The following is a 19,157-nucleotide window of genomic DNA, read 5'->3' as shown; positions in this document are numbered from 1 at the left end:
AGTTCCTGTTAAAAAAGAATAAGAAGTTAGCTACAAAAAATAGTCAATTTTAGCAGTACGTCTCTATAATTGTTTTGTTCAAATGAAGCGTTTTCAGCAGAGCTTCATCTGTCAGGTGATATAAAAATTTATTTTATCAGTACGCAGTGAATTAGGCAGTTTAATTTGGTTCTGATTTGATAAAGCTCTTTTTCAGTGGAAGCAGACTTAATCATTCATTTTTCATTCAAGATTTGAAAACACATCTCCTTTCCAGAAGAAGTTGTAATTTGTCAGAGCCTCATGCGTTTATCCAGGTCTACCAAGGAATCTCCATGTCTCCGCTCCTATCTATGAAGGGGTATTTTTAAAGTAATGTTCATCGAATCAATATAACATTGCCATAATCAAACCATATAATATGAAAAATAAAATCTTGAAATGCCAAATTATTTTATAACCTTTGGTTATAGCCACTGGGAACAAAATTTAAATTAAGTAGGAGATAATGCAAAGGCATAACCAAGGAAACAAACCTATGGTTTCTTTAAAAAATCAAGAGGACACCAAATGGCGCATGAGGAAAGCTACATTTTATATACAAGAAAACAACTTTAATTCTTCAGTAGGTCCCTCCTGAGACAGCCTCCCCAGCTCTCCAGCTCTTACTTAGTTATGACACAGAGGGAGGGGGAAACAATAATAATAATACATAAATAAATCTCACATTGGGTATGTAATTACCCAGTTTTGGTCCCCAGCAGGTGAGTCCGGAGGAGGCCCCGCCTCACACGGGCCGCCCCCCTCCCTCCCCTCCTCTCCTCGCCTCTCCTCAGCGCCGCGCCCTTGGCAGCCGCTGGGAGCGCGGGACGCTGCCGCCTCCGGCCCTACCTCTGCCGCCTGGGGGCGCTGGGCTGCAGCGCTGCGGCGGAGCCCGCCCGGCCGCGCCAGCCAATCAGGCGGGGGCGCGGCTGTTGCTAGGGAGGGAGGGGTAAAAGCAGGGACGGGGCGCACCGGGCCCGGCGTTCCTTCACGGGGAGGCCCCGCGGGTGGTGTGGTGGCTGGAGGCCCTTTGGGGCACGGAGCACGACATGGTGGAGCTCTCCGTCCCTGGGGAAGCAGGGATGGTCAGAACCTGGTTATCTAGAAGGCCTTTTCTAACACAGATGTTTCTATGCGTGCTCAGTCAGATTGAGTCACCCTGCATTAAATTGTCCTTCATGTAAAAACAAACAAAAATTCTCTACCTTTTACACGTACATACTCCTGTTTGTGCACAATGCTGTTCATCTAAGGAACTCCAAGCACTCAATTACCAATCATTTGATAACTGTGGAAAGCAAAGGATAAGTTACAGAAAAATCTATTTAACCACACAAACCATCGAAACTAGGAAGATAATTTTTGTCATTTTTTGAAGTCTGCAAAACATAAAGCTGCAGTTATTGTAAAGTGTGTGCATTCTTAATCCTCACACCTTCGGATTTGCATTCCTCACAGCATCAGTAAAAAGGAGGTTACAAAGTAGATCTTTATCTATACAGCTTCCCAGTGTTTGTATGTTTTTTCCCTACAGCTCTCCTTTCTAAAATAGTTTGGCCTTTTTTTTTTTTTTTTTTTTTTTTGAGCTCTTGGTTCTGCAACAAAATATCACAAGATATTTTATTTTCACCCTCAAAGATCTGTTACAATCAAGTTCAAATTACTCAAGAGGTATCGTGATCCACTCTCTGTAAACCTTTTCGTACTGTTCCTCACCTCCCAGGACCCAAGGTTCAGTTGCAATACATGCTCGCTGTGCTCAGACTAGCTTGGTTCAGACTGAGTAAACTGAAGTTGTGAGAAAAAGCAGTGAGAAAATTTGCAATTTTAAGCTTCTCTCCTTGCAAAACTTTAGAGATTAAGGTAGGATTGCTGAGATGGGGATTACTCAAGCACTCAACTTGAAACATCATGGAGAAACATCAACATGGAAAGGCATAAAGCCCAAGAGGAAAAATCAGAGAGTCTGAAACTGACAGCTCAGACCAGCAAATTTGTTCCAGGGAGTCACAAAGGCTCACAAAACCCTCCTGGATGCTAGCCTGGCTAGCGACCTCTTTGGAGGTGATGAGCTTAATGTAGTGGTTAAACTCTGCATATCTTTTAGGTACATTTACTAATAAACAATTGTTTTGTATTCCTGAGTTGTGTATTTTACATTCACGTCTCTACTGGGTATATGGTAAGAAGTTCTTGAACAGAGTTATAAGACGGAAACAGAACTTGACCGGACTGTAAATACTCTGCATGATGTAGATGACCTAACTGGTTCTCAGCCTTTATTACTAATGTATTAACTACAGGTTTTACATATGTATCATTAACTACAGTTTTTGGAAGTTTGTTGAACAATTAATTCATCCAAGCATATCCGGGAGAATGTTTTTTGTTCTCTGATTTCCGAGTAACTCAGTGAACATCAGAGGGCACTATTTCACCACAAGCAATTTAAACTGAGACACTACAGCATTGTCCTGCCTTCTACACTGAACTTATATTGTACTTAACTCAGAGCCCTTCGCAAAGGATGACATTAGATCGTTTGAGTTACTCTTTATCTTTATATGCTATTACAGTTTGAAGTGTTTTATTTTTATATGTATATATATATATATATATATATATATATATAATTAAAACCTTTTGGAATTCTTTCAAAATCTTGTTTTTGCAGAAAGAAAAAAAGATTTTTGCAAATACTCTGGAACTGAATTATGAGAGATATATAGTTGCATAATTACCTAGTAGCTAGTTCGAAAAAGGCAAATAGAAAGCAGTTTACTTCTCTTAAATTAAAAAAAAATATATATATATATTTTCAGTAAACCAGTTGTGAGACACATGGATTAAGAAATATCACTGAAGTAATACTTGTAAGGTAGGAAAACAAATGCCTTTGATATGTGGTATCCTTCCTAGTGGACTATCTAGTGGATGATCTTAGAGGTTTTTTGCACCCTAAATGATTCTGTGATTATAATGAGGTTTTTGTTGTTGTTGTACCACTGGAAGAACTCCTGATACATCTTTTCAAAGGAAGTCATGAAAAATAAACATTGGTTTGTCTAAATATAGATCGTTGTTCAAATATAATGTGTATTTGTCCAATTATAGACTTTTTCTACTTATTGCTGAATGTAAAATAAGAGGAAACAAAATAATAGCTCTCTTCCCTGTATAGAGAACTCCTGCCCTTGTCAGAGGGAACCCCGTCTCTCAGTCAAATATGTTCTAGATGAAACACACACAGGATGAGAACTCTGTTCCTACAGACACGTAAATAAACTCAAGCATTCATCTAAAAATTAAAGGCTGGACATGCTATAACTCTGTTAGAATATAGGGTGCAATAAAGCAAACAAGTTTCAGAATATTTCAAAGAAAGAGGTAAATTACATGAATCCACGTCTATCACCAGGAATCTGCTTCTTTTATTTGGAAAGGGAGAGTAAGAATTTAGATGAGTTGTGTGAAACAAATCATTACAGCATTGTGGTGCCTGAGCTAGAGCTACACTTAACACCCTGAATATGACTTACCTCTTTGGTACACAAACCAGTAACTAATGACACTAGAAAGGATTCTTATAGCTAAATCTTCGCTGTCGACAAACGCAACAGTAGGATTAAAACTAAAAATGATCTAGTGCATCTTAAATATATGTCAGTGATGGATGGATGGACGGACAGACATGGAGATTGCCATCTGCTTTGTTTGCTTAAAAACTTCTAAGCAAACAGCAGGATTTTCTAATACATAAATCCAAAACTACCTCTGGTTTCTCCCAGGTGCTGAGAAAGTCAGAAACTATTAAAAAAAAAAAAAAAAAGGAAATACTGCAGTGAACAAGAAACAACAGATGACAGAAGAATGTCAAGGCTGCCAGCGAACACAGTGCATGTCTAAACATGCTGCTTCTGCATACTGCAAATCAGCCAAATGCTCTGCAGCGGCAAATCTACATAAAGTACTGGGGACATACATTTGAACTTTCTGTTCATTTCTACTGTAGACGGATATATCCTGTATGAACTTAACTGACTCAAAGCAGAAAGTGGAAGCGTTTACATTTTTTTTTTTTTTTTTTTTAAGGATTGGCAGTTCTGTTCTGGTTGTAAGGTTGTAAGTGAAACCAAATAGTCTTACCTGAAGAGATGAGACTATGTGAGACTATGTTAGGTCTTCACCATCATGTGTCTCTCAACATCATTGACTATGAACTCTTTACTGTATATTTTATATCAAGGGGAAAAGACATGAAGTGTACAGTACCCCTTAAATAATTTTTTTGAACCTTCTGATGCCACCCACAACATTTTAGCTTTTAAAAGTAAATGGAGGTTGCATCCTGCACATTAGTGAGCATTTAATAAGCATGGATATTCATTATCCTGTTGTGCCCATGAAGTTTCTTCATACTGTATTGTGCAAAGAGCACTAATAAAACAGACTCCTGTACCACCATGACCCAGAGCCATTTCTTTCAGATGCAAAGAGCAGCAGGCTGCCTCAGACACATGTGCAGGAGTGTCAGCAGGAGTGTGCATAGGGAGCCTGCAGTGTACTGTGTGTGTGCAGTGACTGAATTGCCTGCATTTCCATTGAAAAATGTGAGCTCTTCAGTGTGCAAGTTTTCACTTCTCTCCTCTCAGAAACTAGCAAACACTAGACTTTACAAATCTTAGCAATGAAAATATAGCTGGACCAATAAAATTGTAAGACCTTTTACTTTAATCAAACAAATGTTTTTATAAAATCACAATACTCCTTTCACATCTAGTGAACAGCAGCACACATTCGTAGTCCCATTGATATTAATGCATATGCAAACATTAGTACACAAAATCATTGAAGATCTAAGCAACTAATTATCCAGAAAATATATCTTTCTACCTAAGGAGATAAAAAGTAGAAAAACTTCGGTGCTTTCAAAATAATGTCCTTTTTTTCTGAAGGTAAGTTCATCATTTCTTAAATTCATAGCTGTTTGAGTGGATGAAGAATAGGTGGGAGCCTTCAAACTCTAGCTAGCCAGTTTTTAATTCTATAATTGTACAAAGTCTGTAAATTACATCGTCTTTCTGACCTTGTTTTCCAATTCCAAAGTTTAGATTTACCTCTTAGTTTACTGGTCGCATAACTCAGATCACAAACTCTTCTGAACACAGGGTATCTATTCTGGTTTTACACCGTGGAACACAATTGAATCTTTTTCCATGACCATAGCCTCTATAACATGAAATTATATTAGTAATTAAGATGTTGTAATTTCTCTATTGTCAAGCCTTATTTTGACAGCAGGGCATTCACAGACTCATCCCATTAAAGGATTAATCAACAATAACGTAGCTATAATTTCTGAAATAAGGGAGAATTATTTTTATATGCAAATATTTTGACTCCTATTCCCCCATGTTGTTAAGAAAGGAAAAGCCTCAAGTTCAGTAGGAGGAAGGCAAAACTTTATAGACTAAAACCAGGTTAATTAAATTGTAGGCTGAAGAGTCTGGATGTTTTTTTTTTCACCCCAATCCAATGGTTCAGGCTTCAAACGGTTAAATTAGAACTGCCATAGTTTGTTAAACATTGATTGGCCCTCCCTAGAAGCAATGGGTTCTATAATTACTCTACAGCAGGTCAAAAAGCTTTCTTGTTTCTCCGAGATCAGTAATCGCAAATTGTAAAAGTTTTCTCACCCAGAGGTTGAAGCAATAAAATGACTAGTACAAGGGCTGTAAATTAAAGTGCAAACTGAAACAGATGAACTTTGGTAATAGCTAGCTAACTGGAAAAAAAAAATAAAGATAAACGCATGAAATAGGAAAGTAGTTACAACACAAAAGCAATGTATTTCAGTAAGAAAAAAAAAAAAAAAAAAAAAAAAAAACACAGATTGTCAGCTACGGAACACCTTGCTCCTTTTAACCCTACTCTTTGGTGCCCATTGTGTTATGCTAAATGGTGTTTGTGGGCTTAGCTGCTTCTGCTCAGCTCTTCCGTGTATTTATTCAACTTTGCCTTGGGTATGACTACAAATACAAGCTGCAATGAGGTAAGACTGGGTGGGGATTTATAGCATGTGAGCTGCTCCACAGAAACTACCTCTGTGAATGCTGTGGCCCTGTCTTTGTGTTTTGTTTCGTTTTTGTTTTTGTTTTTTTTAAGGAATAAATGTCTTTTTTTTTACTGCCATGTACAACACTGTCCATAGCCTGTTACTGTGGATTAGCTGATAGATGGTCAATCTACACCCAAGCTTGCCTTGTAGTGACCTGTACACATAGACAAGTCTGACATAAGGAAATTTAATGGCAGACACCTCCAAGTACTTAACGTACCTTCCAATACCATCATACTGAGAAACTGGACAGCTATCTGTCCATACAGCCATCTGTTTTGGTTCTTAGAACAGCAATGAGATGTTGTCACACAATAAAACATGTTAAAATCCATTTAGGACTCTCAAACAGTTTTTAATAAATTTAACTTTTGACAAAGTTCCATCTGTAATGGCTAAAAGGGGAAAAAAAATCTTATATTCCAGAACTGAAACAATTTTAGTTTAAATGGAGCTCCTCTGACTTCAGCTTGTGATGTCATGTTCTCTGCTAAACCCTTTCCAAACTATACGAAAGCAGTGAGTATACTAAGGGACTGGGCACAGTATGAGATTACTCTGCTACAAAGTATGCTGGATGAACTTACTCATTTTTTTACCTCTAATGCTACACATTTTAAGCAGCTTTGAACACTGACAATAGCTGCTGTGAAAATGCTGTAGGTATAAGAGCCATGAAGACATATTTCCATGGCAGTAAAGAGAGGGATGATGACGAGCCTGTTAGTGACCCCACCCACTGGGGTTAAGACTAAGCCCTAGCAGAAAGGTGAGGATGCCATGATGTATCAGACAGGTTGGTTTCTATAATCCTCAAAGATACTAATAGAACACACATTAATTGCATGAGCATCTCTCTCCAGTGGCTACACCCTGTCTACTTTTACAAACCTCTGAACCAACAGTTGTATGCCTCAGGTACTCTTACTTTCAGCCCAAGCTTGATGGAGAACCAAGGTGCAGCCATCTAAAGCTGAGGACAGGTTTATGACTGTTGCCACTGCCTCTGCACTGATTTTCATCTCCGGTCTGCATGAAAATTTCAGCAAAATAAACAGTTACATTTATAAACTGTGTTACTACTCAAAGAAAAAAATGTCATGATCTATAAACAGGCCAAGAATACACAAAACATAAGCTATCTTTTTACAGTGTTCAGAAGCAGTTATGACAGTCTTGCAGAAAAGACACGACTGCTCATTTATTTTTTTACTGGGTCTTTATTTGACCAGATACACGTGGCTGAAACATTTAAGCTCTGTGTTACTCTCAATGTTCTCATTATTCATAAAAAGATAATAGTACTTACCTGCTATGTAGTGTTTTTCAGTCCTGCAGGAAATAAAAATAGCAATGTTATTACAATTCTTTGAGCAGCAGCATACACTGGTTTGTGAAGGTCTGGAATCATCAGAGACACATCATGGACAAGATATTATATATTATTTCTCAGTATTGTCCTCTTTCTATGATACTTTCAAGTGGCCTTCTTATGGTCCATCCTATGTAGAGAGTATAGTCTGCAAACAAAACAAAAAAAAAAAAAAAAACCCTGATTGAACACATTCTAAAAGTGTCCTAATAAAAACTTCCTTAGTTTATACCTTAGTTTATATATAACATATAATTGCCTGTAACTTAGACAATGTATATAACAATGTATACCATAAAAAAATAAATCAATAAATAAACCTGTTTTCATTTTTGAGCATAAGACTGTTTCTGCTTGCTTCTAACTTCATCGGCCTTAACCAGTTGAAAGTTATCGTGAATTTTCAAAAAGCATTAATTTTGTGGGAAAACACTAGTAGCACTGTTTTGCACTTTGGCATAATACTTGTCCTATTTTTAGGGACATCTTCAGAAGAGCACAGCCCAAACCAACCATGTTTGGAGCCTCCGAAAAATCTCAGTTAGAGCTGGATTGCCAAATACTCCAATGAAACCGATCATCTTCTCCCTACTCATCTCTCCGATCTGCAGACCACAATACATGTCACAGCCCCACCTTGCATCATTTCCTGATAGTTCAGGAGTGACTCATAGATTCTTGCAACTTTCCCTGAAAGCAGATTTTATCCCTTTTCTGTGCCTGTGGAGTGTCACAAGACCACTCACCCAAGTTCTAGGGAACACCTGCAAATTACGTTGTAAAGACCCAGGCCAGATCCCATTATCACACTAATTCTTACCGGCTTCTGAAAGAGCTGAATTTATCTCCTTGGACCTGATCCACAGTTCACTGAGTCAACAGAAAGTCTCCCACCGGCATCCACAGTTCTTCAAGTAATACTTAAGTGAACTGAACTAGCTTTATTCTCCAAACAGATCTGGAGCAGATATGAACTGGAGAGCAAAAGCTGAACAACACAGATCACCCAAGTTTCTCAAATATGAGTTTACATATCCCGTAAAGCCTAGTGATCAAAACAATTTTATACATATATAAGAACCAGAAATGTGTTTGTAGCATTTAAATTATAATTGGTCTGAGCTGTAATTATGCTTTCATAAGTGTAAACCACATCTATCCTACACTGCACTGCCTAATTGGCATTCAGCTATTTGCTAAGAGGAGATATGTCCAACAGCTGATAAAACTCTGCTGTTTGTAACCAGTAAGCAAGATCTTACCTTGAGAGCATTACACTGGGAAAAGTCACTTTAGAAACACCACTGAACAAAGTCATGTATTTCACCCCAAAAAAAGCCTTTTATATCACTACAAAAGGTTCAAAAATGGTACTCCTCTCTAAGTCCCAGACACTGAGTTGTCTCTGTAATTAAGCTATTTCAATACCTGGATTGTTTTATCTCTCTAACCATATGCCTGCTCCACTGGCTTATGGTTAAGAGAAGCTTCCCTCAAAATAACCTGGAAAGACGGTAAAATTAATGCAATTGAGAATGGTTTTTCACTCCCATTGCTTTGCTGGGGGATGACATCGTGAAGAGCAACTCTCACAATTTCCAAAATAATAAGCAACATCCATATGTATAAGCAAGAATTTATTTCAATCTGGAAAACTGGAGAAATTAAAGATAATGAGACCTGCATCAGTTCCCGCAAATTGGAGCCAAATCAAATGCAACATGGTGCACCTATCTTTCCATTAGCTATGGTTTGGCTTTCTAATGCTGATAGTTCAGGGAACACTTAATGTGTCACACTACAAGGCCAAAGCACACTGCGATGGGCTTCTTCAGACCACACAAATATCCAGGTTGCAGTCCATTCAACCTTTAGACACTGTTTTTTGTACACTGACAACAAAGACATGTCCAGTATTTGGAGGTAGTGGAAAAAGCAGCTTTACTTTCAGTAGTAGCCACTATGAGGTTTCAAGACTGTAGACTAAGGCTTGGTTTATTAATACTAGGCATAGAGGTTTACCTATCCCAAACAAGGGCCAGGGGAACAAGAAGGATTAGCATGTGTTCACTCTGTCCTGTTTCTATAAAGTTACAATATTAAAACAAAACAAAAGGCAAAAGCCTATCATGAAGTGTACTGTTTCCTGTTTTTAAAGTCGATGTAGTTCAGCTTGGCAATTTGACGTGACAGGGTAATTCCTCATCTTGAAAAAAAACAATACATTTACACACAAAAAGAGATTTACCGTAAGACAGGCATTTCTGAGCCTATTGATCCTGCTCATCTTTCTGCAGAATGCCATCATCTGACAGCAACAATGTGAAAAGTCCGTGTGAGAGACTTTAAAAGTCTTTCCAAGTTTTCACTTTGCTAAAATGATGCTGTTAATTTGAGTCATTGAAAACTGTACCAGGAGAGTATTAATAAGCCACTCAAAACTGCAAGAAGAATTAAAAAAAAATAAAATAAAAATTGAGAAGTCTCATTCAGACTGTACTAGGAGCAGACTTAGAGAACAGTCATTTAATTCAGACCCATCGGAGAGAGCTCCTCGATTTCAGCGGGCCGTTGTGGACTACAGTAAATATGAAAACGGAGATGCAACACAGACTCAGCACACATAGAGACAAAATGGCACAGACCGCTAACCTGTGCTTACTTTCAGAACATGCAAAGGTTTTAAACAGTTTCATTAACTGAGATTTGCATGTAAAAGGAGTGGCAACGAGTTTGTATTGTACAGTGAATATCAACGCTGGTAAGAGGAAGTTTCGACTGTCCTTGAAAATACCGATTTCTCATAAATGCAAGTTGTCATTGTTTTTCTCCTTTCCTAAAATAACTTAGTTTTCAGGACACTGGTATATCTTTCAGAAAGATTTTTTTAAGCTGAATTAATACATTCAGAAAAGATTCAGAAAAAGGTGTATCACACCTTCTTTTTGTCTTACATTTTGGCATCCCTTTTCCACTTCGGAGAGTAATTCTAAAACCAGCAGCAAGCTTCCCTACCTTTCGTCTTCTGTAACATTGCCAGGGCTTTTGCACTACCTACAGTTTCACATGTTCCTGGTAAGCTGCACTGCTCAGGGACATGGTACCGAAGACTTTGATTTCTCAACGAGGAAAGTGCAGACAGTCCCGTACCAGAGAGATTCGCTTCAGAGCAGTCCTAAAGGGGAGTAACCAAGCATATACAGTAGTGTTTTAGGGGGGGAAAATAGGAGAACGATCCTTGAGAAAGTGTGCTCTGCATAGACAGGTGCCTGTTTTTTTGCTAAGCTAACTCCGGGATTATCGGGATTTCTGTTAAAGGCTCATAGAAAAAGAGTTCAGCAGGCACCACCGAGCAGAATTAATCATTAAACATCGCTATCTACCGCTGCTCCTCGGCCCGGCGGAGGTGGGCTGCGGGAGCAGGGGGTGGCAGCGCGACCCCCCGGGGGGGCACGAAACACCTCAGGGAGGGAACCAAAAGGGCGAGGCGGGGCCGGGGAGCCCCGGACACACTCGGACACACTCAGACACACACACACGCCTTCCCGGGACTTCTCCCGGTGACTAACAGTTTCTCCTCGTCGTCGGGGGCGGCTGCCTGCTGCCACCACCCCCTCCTCCCCCCGCCGGCCCGGGGCAGCGCGGTTTCGTCCCCTCTCCCTCCCTCCGGGCCGCACCTCGGGGCGCTCCCCTCGGCCGCCCCGGAAGGGGCTATATTTGGGCCGGGGCAGGGAAAGGGAGGGCGCTGAGCTCGGGCTCGCCCTGCTCCATCCAGTTTCGCCCAGGTGCGGGGGGGAGGGGGCGGTTTAACAACGCCCGGCTGCCCGGGGAGGAGGTGCTGCTGCCGCCCTCTGCGCCTCGCAGGTGTAACCGGAGCCAGGAGGGCGCGGCGCGGCCATCCCCTGCCGAACCTGTCGGGCGGCTCACATCGCTCCCCGCCGCGCAAGCAGCGCTCTCTCTCCCTCTTTCTCCCCAAACCCGCTCCTCCGAGGCTTTCTCCCCGGCCTCTCCGCGCCCCACCGCCGGCCGAAGCCATGGAGCCTCTCCGCGGGGCTGCGCTCCTGCTGCTGCTCTGCGCCGCTGCCAGCGCCCAGAACGGTGAGTGCCTGCCCCGCGCCCCTCGTCTCGCCCCACGCCTTCCCCGCTAACCCCAAACGGGGCCCTCGACCCCACTGAGGGCGACCCCGCTCGTTCCCCGCGGAGCCGCCCCCACGAGCTGGGGCGGTGGGCGCCCCGCTCCGCCCGGCTCCTGGCAGCGCCACAAAATGGCGCCCCCGCCTCAGCGGGGGCTGCCCGCGGGTGGGAGGGTGCCCGGTCTGTCGTGTCCCTCTCCCCCGACGGCTCTCCCCACGGTTTGGGGTGTCCAGCAGCAAAAAAAGGGTTGGAGCCGGTCCTGGGGCTTCGAGGGGAAAGTTCTCGCCCAACGCTGGAGCCGCGGGGTGGCTGCGGGTGAGGGGCGGCTGTGGCTCCCCTCCTCGCCCGCGGGGTCAGCCTCCGCCCGGCCTCGCCTTCGGGAGCATCCCCGCTCATGGCTGTGTGTCTCTTCCAGAGTGTGTTTGCGAGAATAACAAGCGTGTCACCGACTGCAAGTTGATTAACGGCGTCTGCCAGTGCAGCTCCATCGGCTCCGGTATCACCGTCAACTGTAATACTCGTGAGTACAGCCCGCTTGTCCTCTGTGGGTTTTAACCTAGGAGCTCTCGCTACTATGAGGATCCTAAATAAAAGTGCCAGGTACCGTGTAAGAGGGGATATGTGACCGTGCGCAATGAGCTCCTGGCAAGTAACGACGGCAAGGGAAGGGAAGAAAAGATTCTTCCTGGTCTTCTAGGTCAACTGGCGATGAACAATGAGCGCGTCTGATTCCTGCTGCGTGACTCCAGTTCCCTGATCTCTTTCACTATCTGATCCTTGCCTAACGAAAAGGATTTCTCAAGCGTTAATTTTTTGCTTCCTTCTAAGCACATATCGTGACTTTTCCTATGAATTTAGGGGTGAAAGAGCCTTTTCTAAAAGCCTTACTTCTTGGTTTGAGGTAGCCTGTAAATCTTTATCTGGGTGGAAGAAACCGAAACTGCCTGGACTTCTGCATTTGGCTTCAGAAGCTGATATACTCCAAACCATATTGGCTTTATTTATTACCTATACCTTTGGTATCTGATCTTCCTTGAAATGGCTTCAAATGCAGTTGCTTCTGAAGTAACCATGTGGTTTTATGGAGTTTTGTTTTTGTGTGTGCATGGTCTGAAATTGTAAAATGTGACTTTCTGGTTATTTTTAGTGACATCAAAATGCTTGTTGATGAAAGCAGAAGTAAAAAGCACAAAATCAGGTCGTCGTGAAAAGCCAAAAGATGCGTTTGAAGATACTGATGGTCTTTATGATCCTGAGTGTGAAAACAATGGTGTCTTCAAGGCAAAGCAGTGCAATGGAACCACCTGTTGGTGTGTGAATACAGCTGGTGTTAGAAGAACTGACAAACATGACACAGACTTGAAGTGCAATCAATTAGTCAGAACAACGTAAGTCTTTTTAGCAGGGTGTGCTGTGACCTAAAAGCATTCCTGTATTAGGTTCTGCCTTACAGAGGATTTATCTGTGTGAGTGATACACTGGGACTGAATGAACATGGAGCAATAAGTACTTGTTTACTGCCTTTTTCCTTTGGAAACAATGAGATTTATGGGGAGAGGGGAGGAGATATATATATATTTTTTTTTTCCTCCTCTCACTACTTCATTCACCTCCACCCCCCACATGGGATTAGATTCTTGGTGTACATTGTTCATATGCATGTGTTTTTAAGAATATTCATTACTTCAGGTGGATCATCGTTAAAATAAAACATGCTGAAAGAGAAACTCCTCTGAACACTGAGTCTCTGAAGAAGTAAGTGACCTACTGTACTTCTAAACAACCAAGTGTTTAAAAGCATTGTCAAATGTGTGAACTAATTTATTTGTAAGACTTGTAAGTGACCTATAGGTCCTTCATAAAGCTTGCTTTAATTTTATTGGAAATTAACGGTTTAAATGGAAACCAATCACCATCATTTTTAAGTGGAAATGTACCTTTTAATCAAGTCAAGATAGTAAAGAAGATAATCAGGTGACTCTGCTCAAAAATGAAACTGATGGAGAGATAGAGGAGGGACTTCATAAAAGAAGTAGGAGACAAAACATCAGGCTAGCTATATTTCTTGGCTTAAATAAAATTCTTCTTGTCAAAGGTCATATAGCAAGAAAAATGTGCTTGTAGCTGTGAGGGTTTTTTTGCTTATTGCTAGAACAGAAGCTTCTGCTGTATTTGTGAACTCTCAAAACTATTTAAAGTCTTTTGATCTTCACCAGTGCAGTAATTGTTTGTTTTGCAGTAAGTGCAACTTCACTGTTGGGAATTAACAGAGCTCTGGTACCTCTTAATGAGTATGCTGGGCCTGGCTGGGGTGGAGTTAATTTTCTTTGTATCAGCCAATATAATGCTGTGTTAGTCTGGTCACCAAAACAGTGCTGATAAGAATCAGTTAGTTATAGTGTAAAGGTCTTGTCTGTCTCTCCCTCTGCTGCCTCAGTGAGTAGGTTAGGGATGGGCAGGAGGTTGGGAGGGGAAACATCCAAGACAGCTGACCTGAATTGACCAACGAGCTATCCCAGATCATATAACATCATGCTCAGCAATAAATAAGGTTTGGAGAGGGTGGTTCCAAAGTAGCTATTGCTTGGAGACTGGCTTGCATAGGTGTCAGCTAGGGTCAATCCCCCACAAACAGACTTGGGGGTGGAGGTAGTGGGGGGTGTAAATTGTACTAGTTATCTAAAAAGTGATGTGTAAAAATACTACTGCTTTTAACAGTTGCGGTTTTAATATCCTTGTAGATTCTTCAAAGAAACAATTCCCAACCGTTATAAGCTGAATGGGCGCTATATAGCTGATGTTACGGTAAGAAGCATGTTTTATTTTGTGACTAATTCACTAAAAACTTTCAGTGACTTTGAAGTTTTGTTGCATAAAGTACGGATCTTAATGGAGGCTTGCAAAATAGCTTAACTTATTGAACACAAGCAAATAACTATCTGAATTGAAAAATTGCATGTCTGTCTTCCTAGTTCATGTATGAATTCACTTTGCTTTATCAAAAATGTGAAATTTGAATTGTTCTATAAAAACTTTGCTTTAGAAGTACCATGAACTTGATTGAGAATGTATTTTGCTGCGTGTTTAGTAGTTGGGTCTAAATTAACCCCTTTAATTCCATACTGTCTTCTTTCCCAGTATGAGAACCCTTACATTTTTATTGATCTGAAGCAAAATTCCTCAGACAAATCTGCTGGAGAAGTGGATATAGCTGATGTGGCCTACTACGTTGAAAAAGATGTAAGTGTCATGGGTGGAGTCTTCCAAAGACTAAATATGTATGGCAGTGCGTTTGATGGTCATAGAATACTCTGGCAAAAGCAAGATAAACTATTGTAATGCATAGAAGAATGCCTATTACAAGGTGAACTAGTAAGTCTCTTTTGTTTTCTGTCTTTAGGTAAAAGGTGATTCCATCTTCCTTAACAACAGACTGAATGTCAGCATTGATAATGAAGTGGTACAGCTTGAGAAAGCAGTAGCGGTCTACTATGTTGATGAAATAGCACCAGAGTTTTCCATGAAGTCTCTGACTCCTGGCCTCATTGCTGTCATTGTAATAGTGATAATAGCAATAGTTGCTGGAATTGTTGTTCTGGTAAGTTCTAACGAAGTTGCCAGGCAGGGTGGGTATCAGTGTAATTTGGGGAATAATACACCAAGGTAGTTGGACTCTAATAGAAAGTCTTCCTCTGTAAACTAGCTGTTTGGGAGTAGAGAGGAATTCATGGATGGACTGTCACTGATTTGGGTTGTGACAGAAGGGTGTCACATGGAAAATGAAGTATTAGGAAAACACATTAAGGTGGAGGAAGTACCTGTCTTGCCTCCTGGTTTAAGGTAGTCAAGAGTGGCAGACAGCCTGTTAAATCTGGAAGGATGGGGAATGGACAGTTGCAAGATCAGAGTGCCAACCAGATAAAGTGAAATGTAAATCAAGACTTAAATCAAACTTAACAATTAATCTGTCCTTCCTTTACTCTTTCTTTCCTTACAGGTTCTCACAAGAAGGAAGAAAGGGAAGTACGTGAAAGCAGAGGTAATTTTTTTTTTTTTTTTGATGATGATATATGGGGGAACTTGCGGGAGGTTGGTTAGAACCTAAACTTAGAAGTTTCTGCTGAAGTTTAATAGCTTGCTTTGGGTGCTTCAGATATGTTGGAGTGTGGTGGGGGGGTGTTGAAATTTTGTAACCAGTTTAGATCTCTGTATAGTTCACCATGTTGGCTCTGCATGTTAGTTTCAAAGGCAACTGGCAATCTGATGTCTTTCCCAGGATTTGGGAGGGGGGAGGTGCTGGAGGCAAGTACTGTTTTTACATTTCTATAGCCAGGGCTGTGCAATCCACAGGAAGCACTGATAGTCTTGTTTTATTATGGAGATGTGGAGATCTTCAGGGGTCTTCAACTTCTTCAACTGCAAGGGCCTTGCAGTTCCTATTGATGTGCTACTTCACAATGGAATTGCGCTAAGGTGTATGGTGTTTCAGCCCCAAGTACAGAGTATTCGTAGAGGAATCCAAATTTTGTAGCTGACAATTGACAAGTTAACCAGCTGACAATTACCTCTTGCTGATGAAAATCTGGAGTAAACTTATTGATTTCTGGGTTCTCCTGTTAAGTAGCACAAATGTTGATGTTCCTCAACCTATTTCCTCCTCCCCCAGGTGAAGGAAATGAATGAAATGCATAGAGGACTGAACGCATAACTAAATCAGCTGAATACCAAGTAAGATTCAACCAAGAAGAAAACAGTGGAGGCATGGATCTTAAGAGTTAATATTCCTTGTATGGGAAGGCAATTGTGCTTGCTTAATGATTGTTAAAACAAAGCCTAGACTGACAACCATGCTACTACTTCTACTATTTGTTGAGAGTTAAATCTTAAACATCCAATTTTATTCAAGTCAAAGTTAACTACTACCCCCTGATTTTTGTAATGAAATGAGCTGTCAATTGCTGCTACTGGGCTTTTGAAGCATAAACTTTTAATGGTTGTTTTAACCTTGTGGGAGTTTTTTGAAGACTTTTGTAGCCATGTCATGAATATTTGGCTCATGTATAAGTAACTGAACATGGCTTTGTTTTTATGACTATTTGTACATACTTGAACTTACTGTAAGTTTTTTTTATGACAAACTAATAAAACTTTGAAACAGGCTTCTAATTATTCCATGTTGAAATGATGATTTGGTAAACTATCATGCTTTTCAATTCAGTAGTGTAATGCTTAAAGCAAGCAATCTTAGAATAGGTGAAAATTTCAGAAGCTCAAATAACAGGTATCTATTTTTTTGATAGCCTGATTCTTTTTCCTTAAAGTAAATTTAATGCTTTATTTTCCACTACCCATGTGCAACAGGAGTGAAATGATAATGTGGATTGATTGTATTAAAAAATAAACATGCTCTGAACATAGTAATTTCAGGAACCTGTAGACTGCTCTTTCAAGTGGTGTGTATGGATTTGTAATAAAACAACCCTTTAATCAGGGGTAGGTTTTGGGGTGGAGAGTGTTGGCAACTGATCTCAGAGCTGGAGAAGAGCTAGAGCTCTTACACTGTTAACAGACTCAGTTTCTGTTTTTATTACTGTTTTCTGTCATGAAGTCTGACCAGACATTAAAAGGCTATCTACCTCCCCAAGCTTGGCATAAAATAATTTGCTTTGGCAGTCAATAATCCTATGTAATGTATGCTAGCTAGCATGTAAATAGATGGTCCATCCAGCATCTGATTTATAAAGGAAATGCTGTAACTCCTGTTGCCAAAGAAATAATGAGATACAAGATAAGGAATGGAATGACAAATCTGTTTATTAATGCAATGTTTTTGTTCCCCCTCCCTGAAACAGGAAAAGTAGGCTAAACTGCATACTGTGTTCATAAAATTAAATGTGGAACATAGCCTATTAGAGAGCTTGTGTATGTCCCCAGCTCACAACAAGGAAGTTGACTGTAATTATGTTACAGGTCAGCAGTATACCTTCTGCTTTCAGACAACATGGTAGCTATCATGCTTGTGTTAGTTACTGTGTTAAATGTTGAAAATGTAGGCTTGTTACTGGTGCAAATCATTTCTTCAAGGTTTCTATCACCTAGTGCTATGAACACAGGTGCATGTGTACTGAGCTCCTGCTGCAGCCCACGGGTTTGGCCAAATTTTGGTAAGCAGAGGCATTCCCATCAGTTTGCTCTGTCAAGCTGCTGGGCTTGCTAAGCACAAAAATCTAGTTGTAGGGAATTTACAGGAGTGCCTTTCTGCCTTTTGGTGGGTGTATGGTTGGTGACAGTTCCTACAGGGCATTCTCTCTTTGCCAGTACATGCCACTCCCTTTCTTCCATGGTGTAAAGGCAATCTGCTGAGCCATGCTAAATTTAATACTATTTTATAAGCTGTTAAATGAAGTCTAGTTTTCAGTAAGGCTGTCTTTTGTTGAGTCACGTGCAATCGTATATTTTCTTGAATGTCTACACTATGCCATCATTACCATGCCTTTCTTCTTCCCCGTGGATTTGCCAGTTTTTCCTCTCCTCCTGAGACTCCCCATCCCTTTTTAATGCTCTATTTTTGGCCTGTGGGATGGGAAAAGGTGCCATGTGCTGTGGCTGAGCTGGTGCTACACATGTGCTGACTTGACTGGTATGTGCCTGCTGTGTGGCATGGATGTTGTCCCAGTTTGTTCAAAAACCTTTTTTTCTACAGGAGAGGAAGGCATTTTGATTTTATTTTTTTTCAGATTGATTTTACTGTGTCTGTTTCTAAAGTCAGTTCCTATGGTACAAGTAAACTGCTGCTTACCTCAAAACAGCTGTTAATTACAACTGATTTAGTAGTGGGCTTTTCCCTGGTTTCCTATCCTAAGTACTTTTATTGATCTCTATAGGTTTTTGTTTTGTCCTGTTTACTAAACACTACTTGTGTAATACAGCTGCATGGGAGTGTATATGTATGGAGAAATGGAAAATAATAAGGGTGAAAAGAGCTGTTCTGCTGTGTTTTATAGCTTTCTGTATCTAGAGAAGGCTAATGTACTGAATTTTTATTAAAAAAAACAAAAGCCAATATCAGTGTGGTGGTTTTACTCTGGTAGACAGTTGAGCTATGCTGTGACTGCTTTCTCACTTCCCCTCCTCAAAGGGAAAGAGGGAGGAAAATATGATAAAAAGTGCTCAAGGGTTGAGATAAGGACAGGGACATCACTCAACAGTTACCATCACGGGCAAAACAGACTCAGTATAGGGGGAATGTAGAAATTATCTGTTATTAAGAAGCTAGAGAAGTGAGAAGCAAACTAAAACTAAGAACACGAGGAACGAGGGGGAGTCGGGGCTGTAGTCAGTCCCTGACACTTTATCTGCTCCTCTTTCATGGTCCCTCTCTGCCTCTGCTTCACATGGGGTCCATCCTACAGGATGCTGTCCTTCCCCAGCTGAGCCTGCGGGGGCCTCCCACAGGCAGCAGCTCTTCAAGACCTGCTCCCACATGGGTCCATACCATGGGGTCCATCTCCC

At 40.9% G+C, this 19,157-nt stretch overlaps 1 protein-coding gene and 1 long non-coding RNA gene across 2 annotated transcripts; one reads left to right on the top strand and one right to left on the bottom strand.

Moving 5' to 3' along the window:
• Positions 1-4,729: 4,729 nt before the first annotated feature.
• On the bottom strand, positions 4,730-11,305 carry LOC137853476 (uncharacterized). The gene is made up of 5 exons (XR_011094528.1): positions 11,189-11,305; positions 10,450-10,686; positions 7,449-7,659; positions 7,068-7,168; positions 4,730-5,250 (listed from the first exon to the last, which is right to left on the bottom strand). It is a non-coding gene; the product is annotated as an uncharacterized lncRNA (long non-coding RNA).
• Positions 11,306-11,317: 12 nt separating this feature from the next.
• On the top strand, positions 11,318-18,703 carry EPCAM (epithelial cell adhesion molecule). Its single transcript, XM_068675865.1, has 9 exons — positions 11,318-11,609; positions 12,061-12,165; positions 12,793-13,033; positions 13,335-13,400; positions 14,387-14,450; positions 14,784-14,885; positions 15,046-15,243; positions 15,643-15,684; positions 16,312-18,703. The coding sequence occupies exons 1-9, from the start codon at positions 11,546-11,548 to the stop codon at positions 16,351-16,353; spliced, it is 924 nt and encodes a 307-aa protein (XP_068531966.1). The 5' UTR covers positions 11,318-11,545; the 3' UTR covers positions 16,354-18,703.
• Positions 18,704-19,157: the final 454 nt, after the last annotated feature.

Source organism: Anas acuta, chromosome 3 (genome assembly GCF_963932015.1).
Source record: "Anas acuta chromosome 3, bAnaAcu1.1, whole genome shotgun sequence".
In the NCBI taxonomy this organism is placed as follows: Eukaryota; Metazoa; Chordata; class Aves; order Anseriformes; family Anatidae; genus Anas; species Anas acuta.
The sequence above is the reverse complement of the archived record's forward strand: the minus strand, read 5'-3'. Positions and strand labels throughout refer to the sequence as shown.

Coding starts and splice junctions, on each gene's coding strand:
- EPCAM (XM_068675865.1), top strand. CDS start 11,546: ATGGAGCCTCTCCGCGGGGCTGCGCTCCTGCTGCTGCTCTGCGCCGCT. Junction 14,451..14,783: donor GCTATATAGCTGATGTTACG/GTAAGAAGCATG, acceptor CTTCTTTCCCAG/TATGAGAACCCTTACATTTT. Junction 14,886..15,045: donor CCTACTACGTTGAAAAAGAT/GTAAGTGTCATG, acceptor TTCTGTCTTTAG/GTAAAAGGTGATTCCATCTT.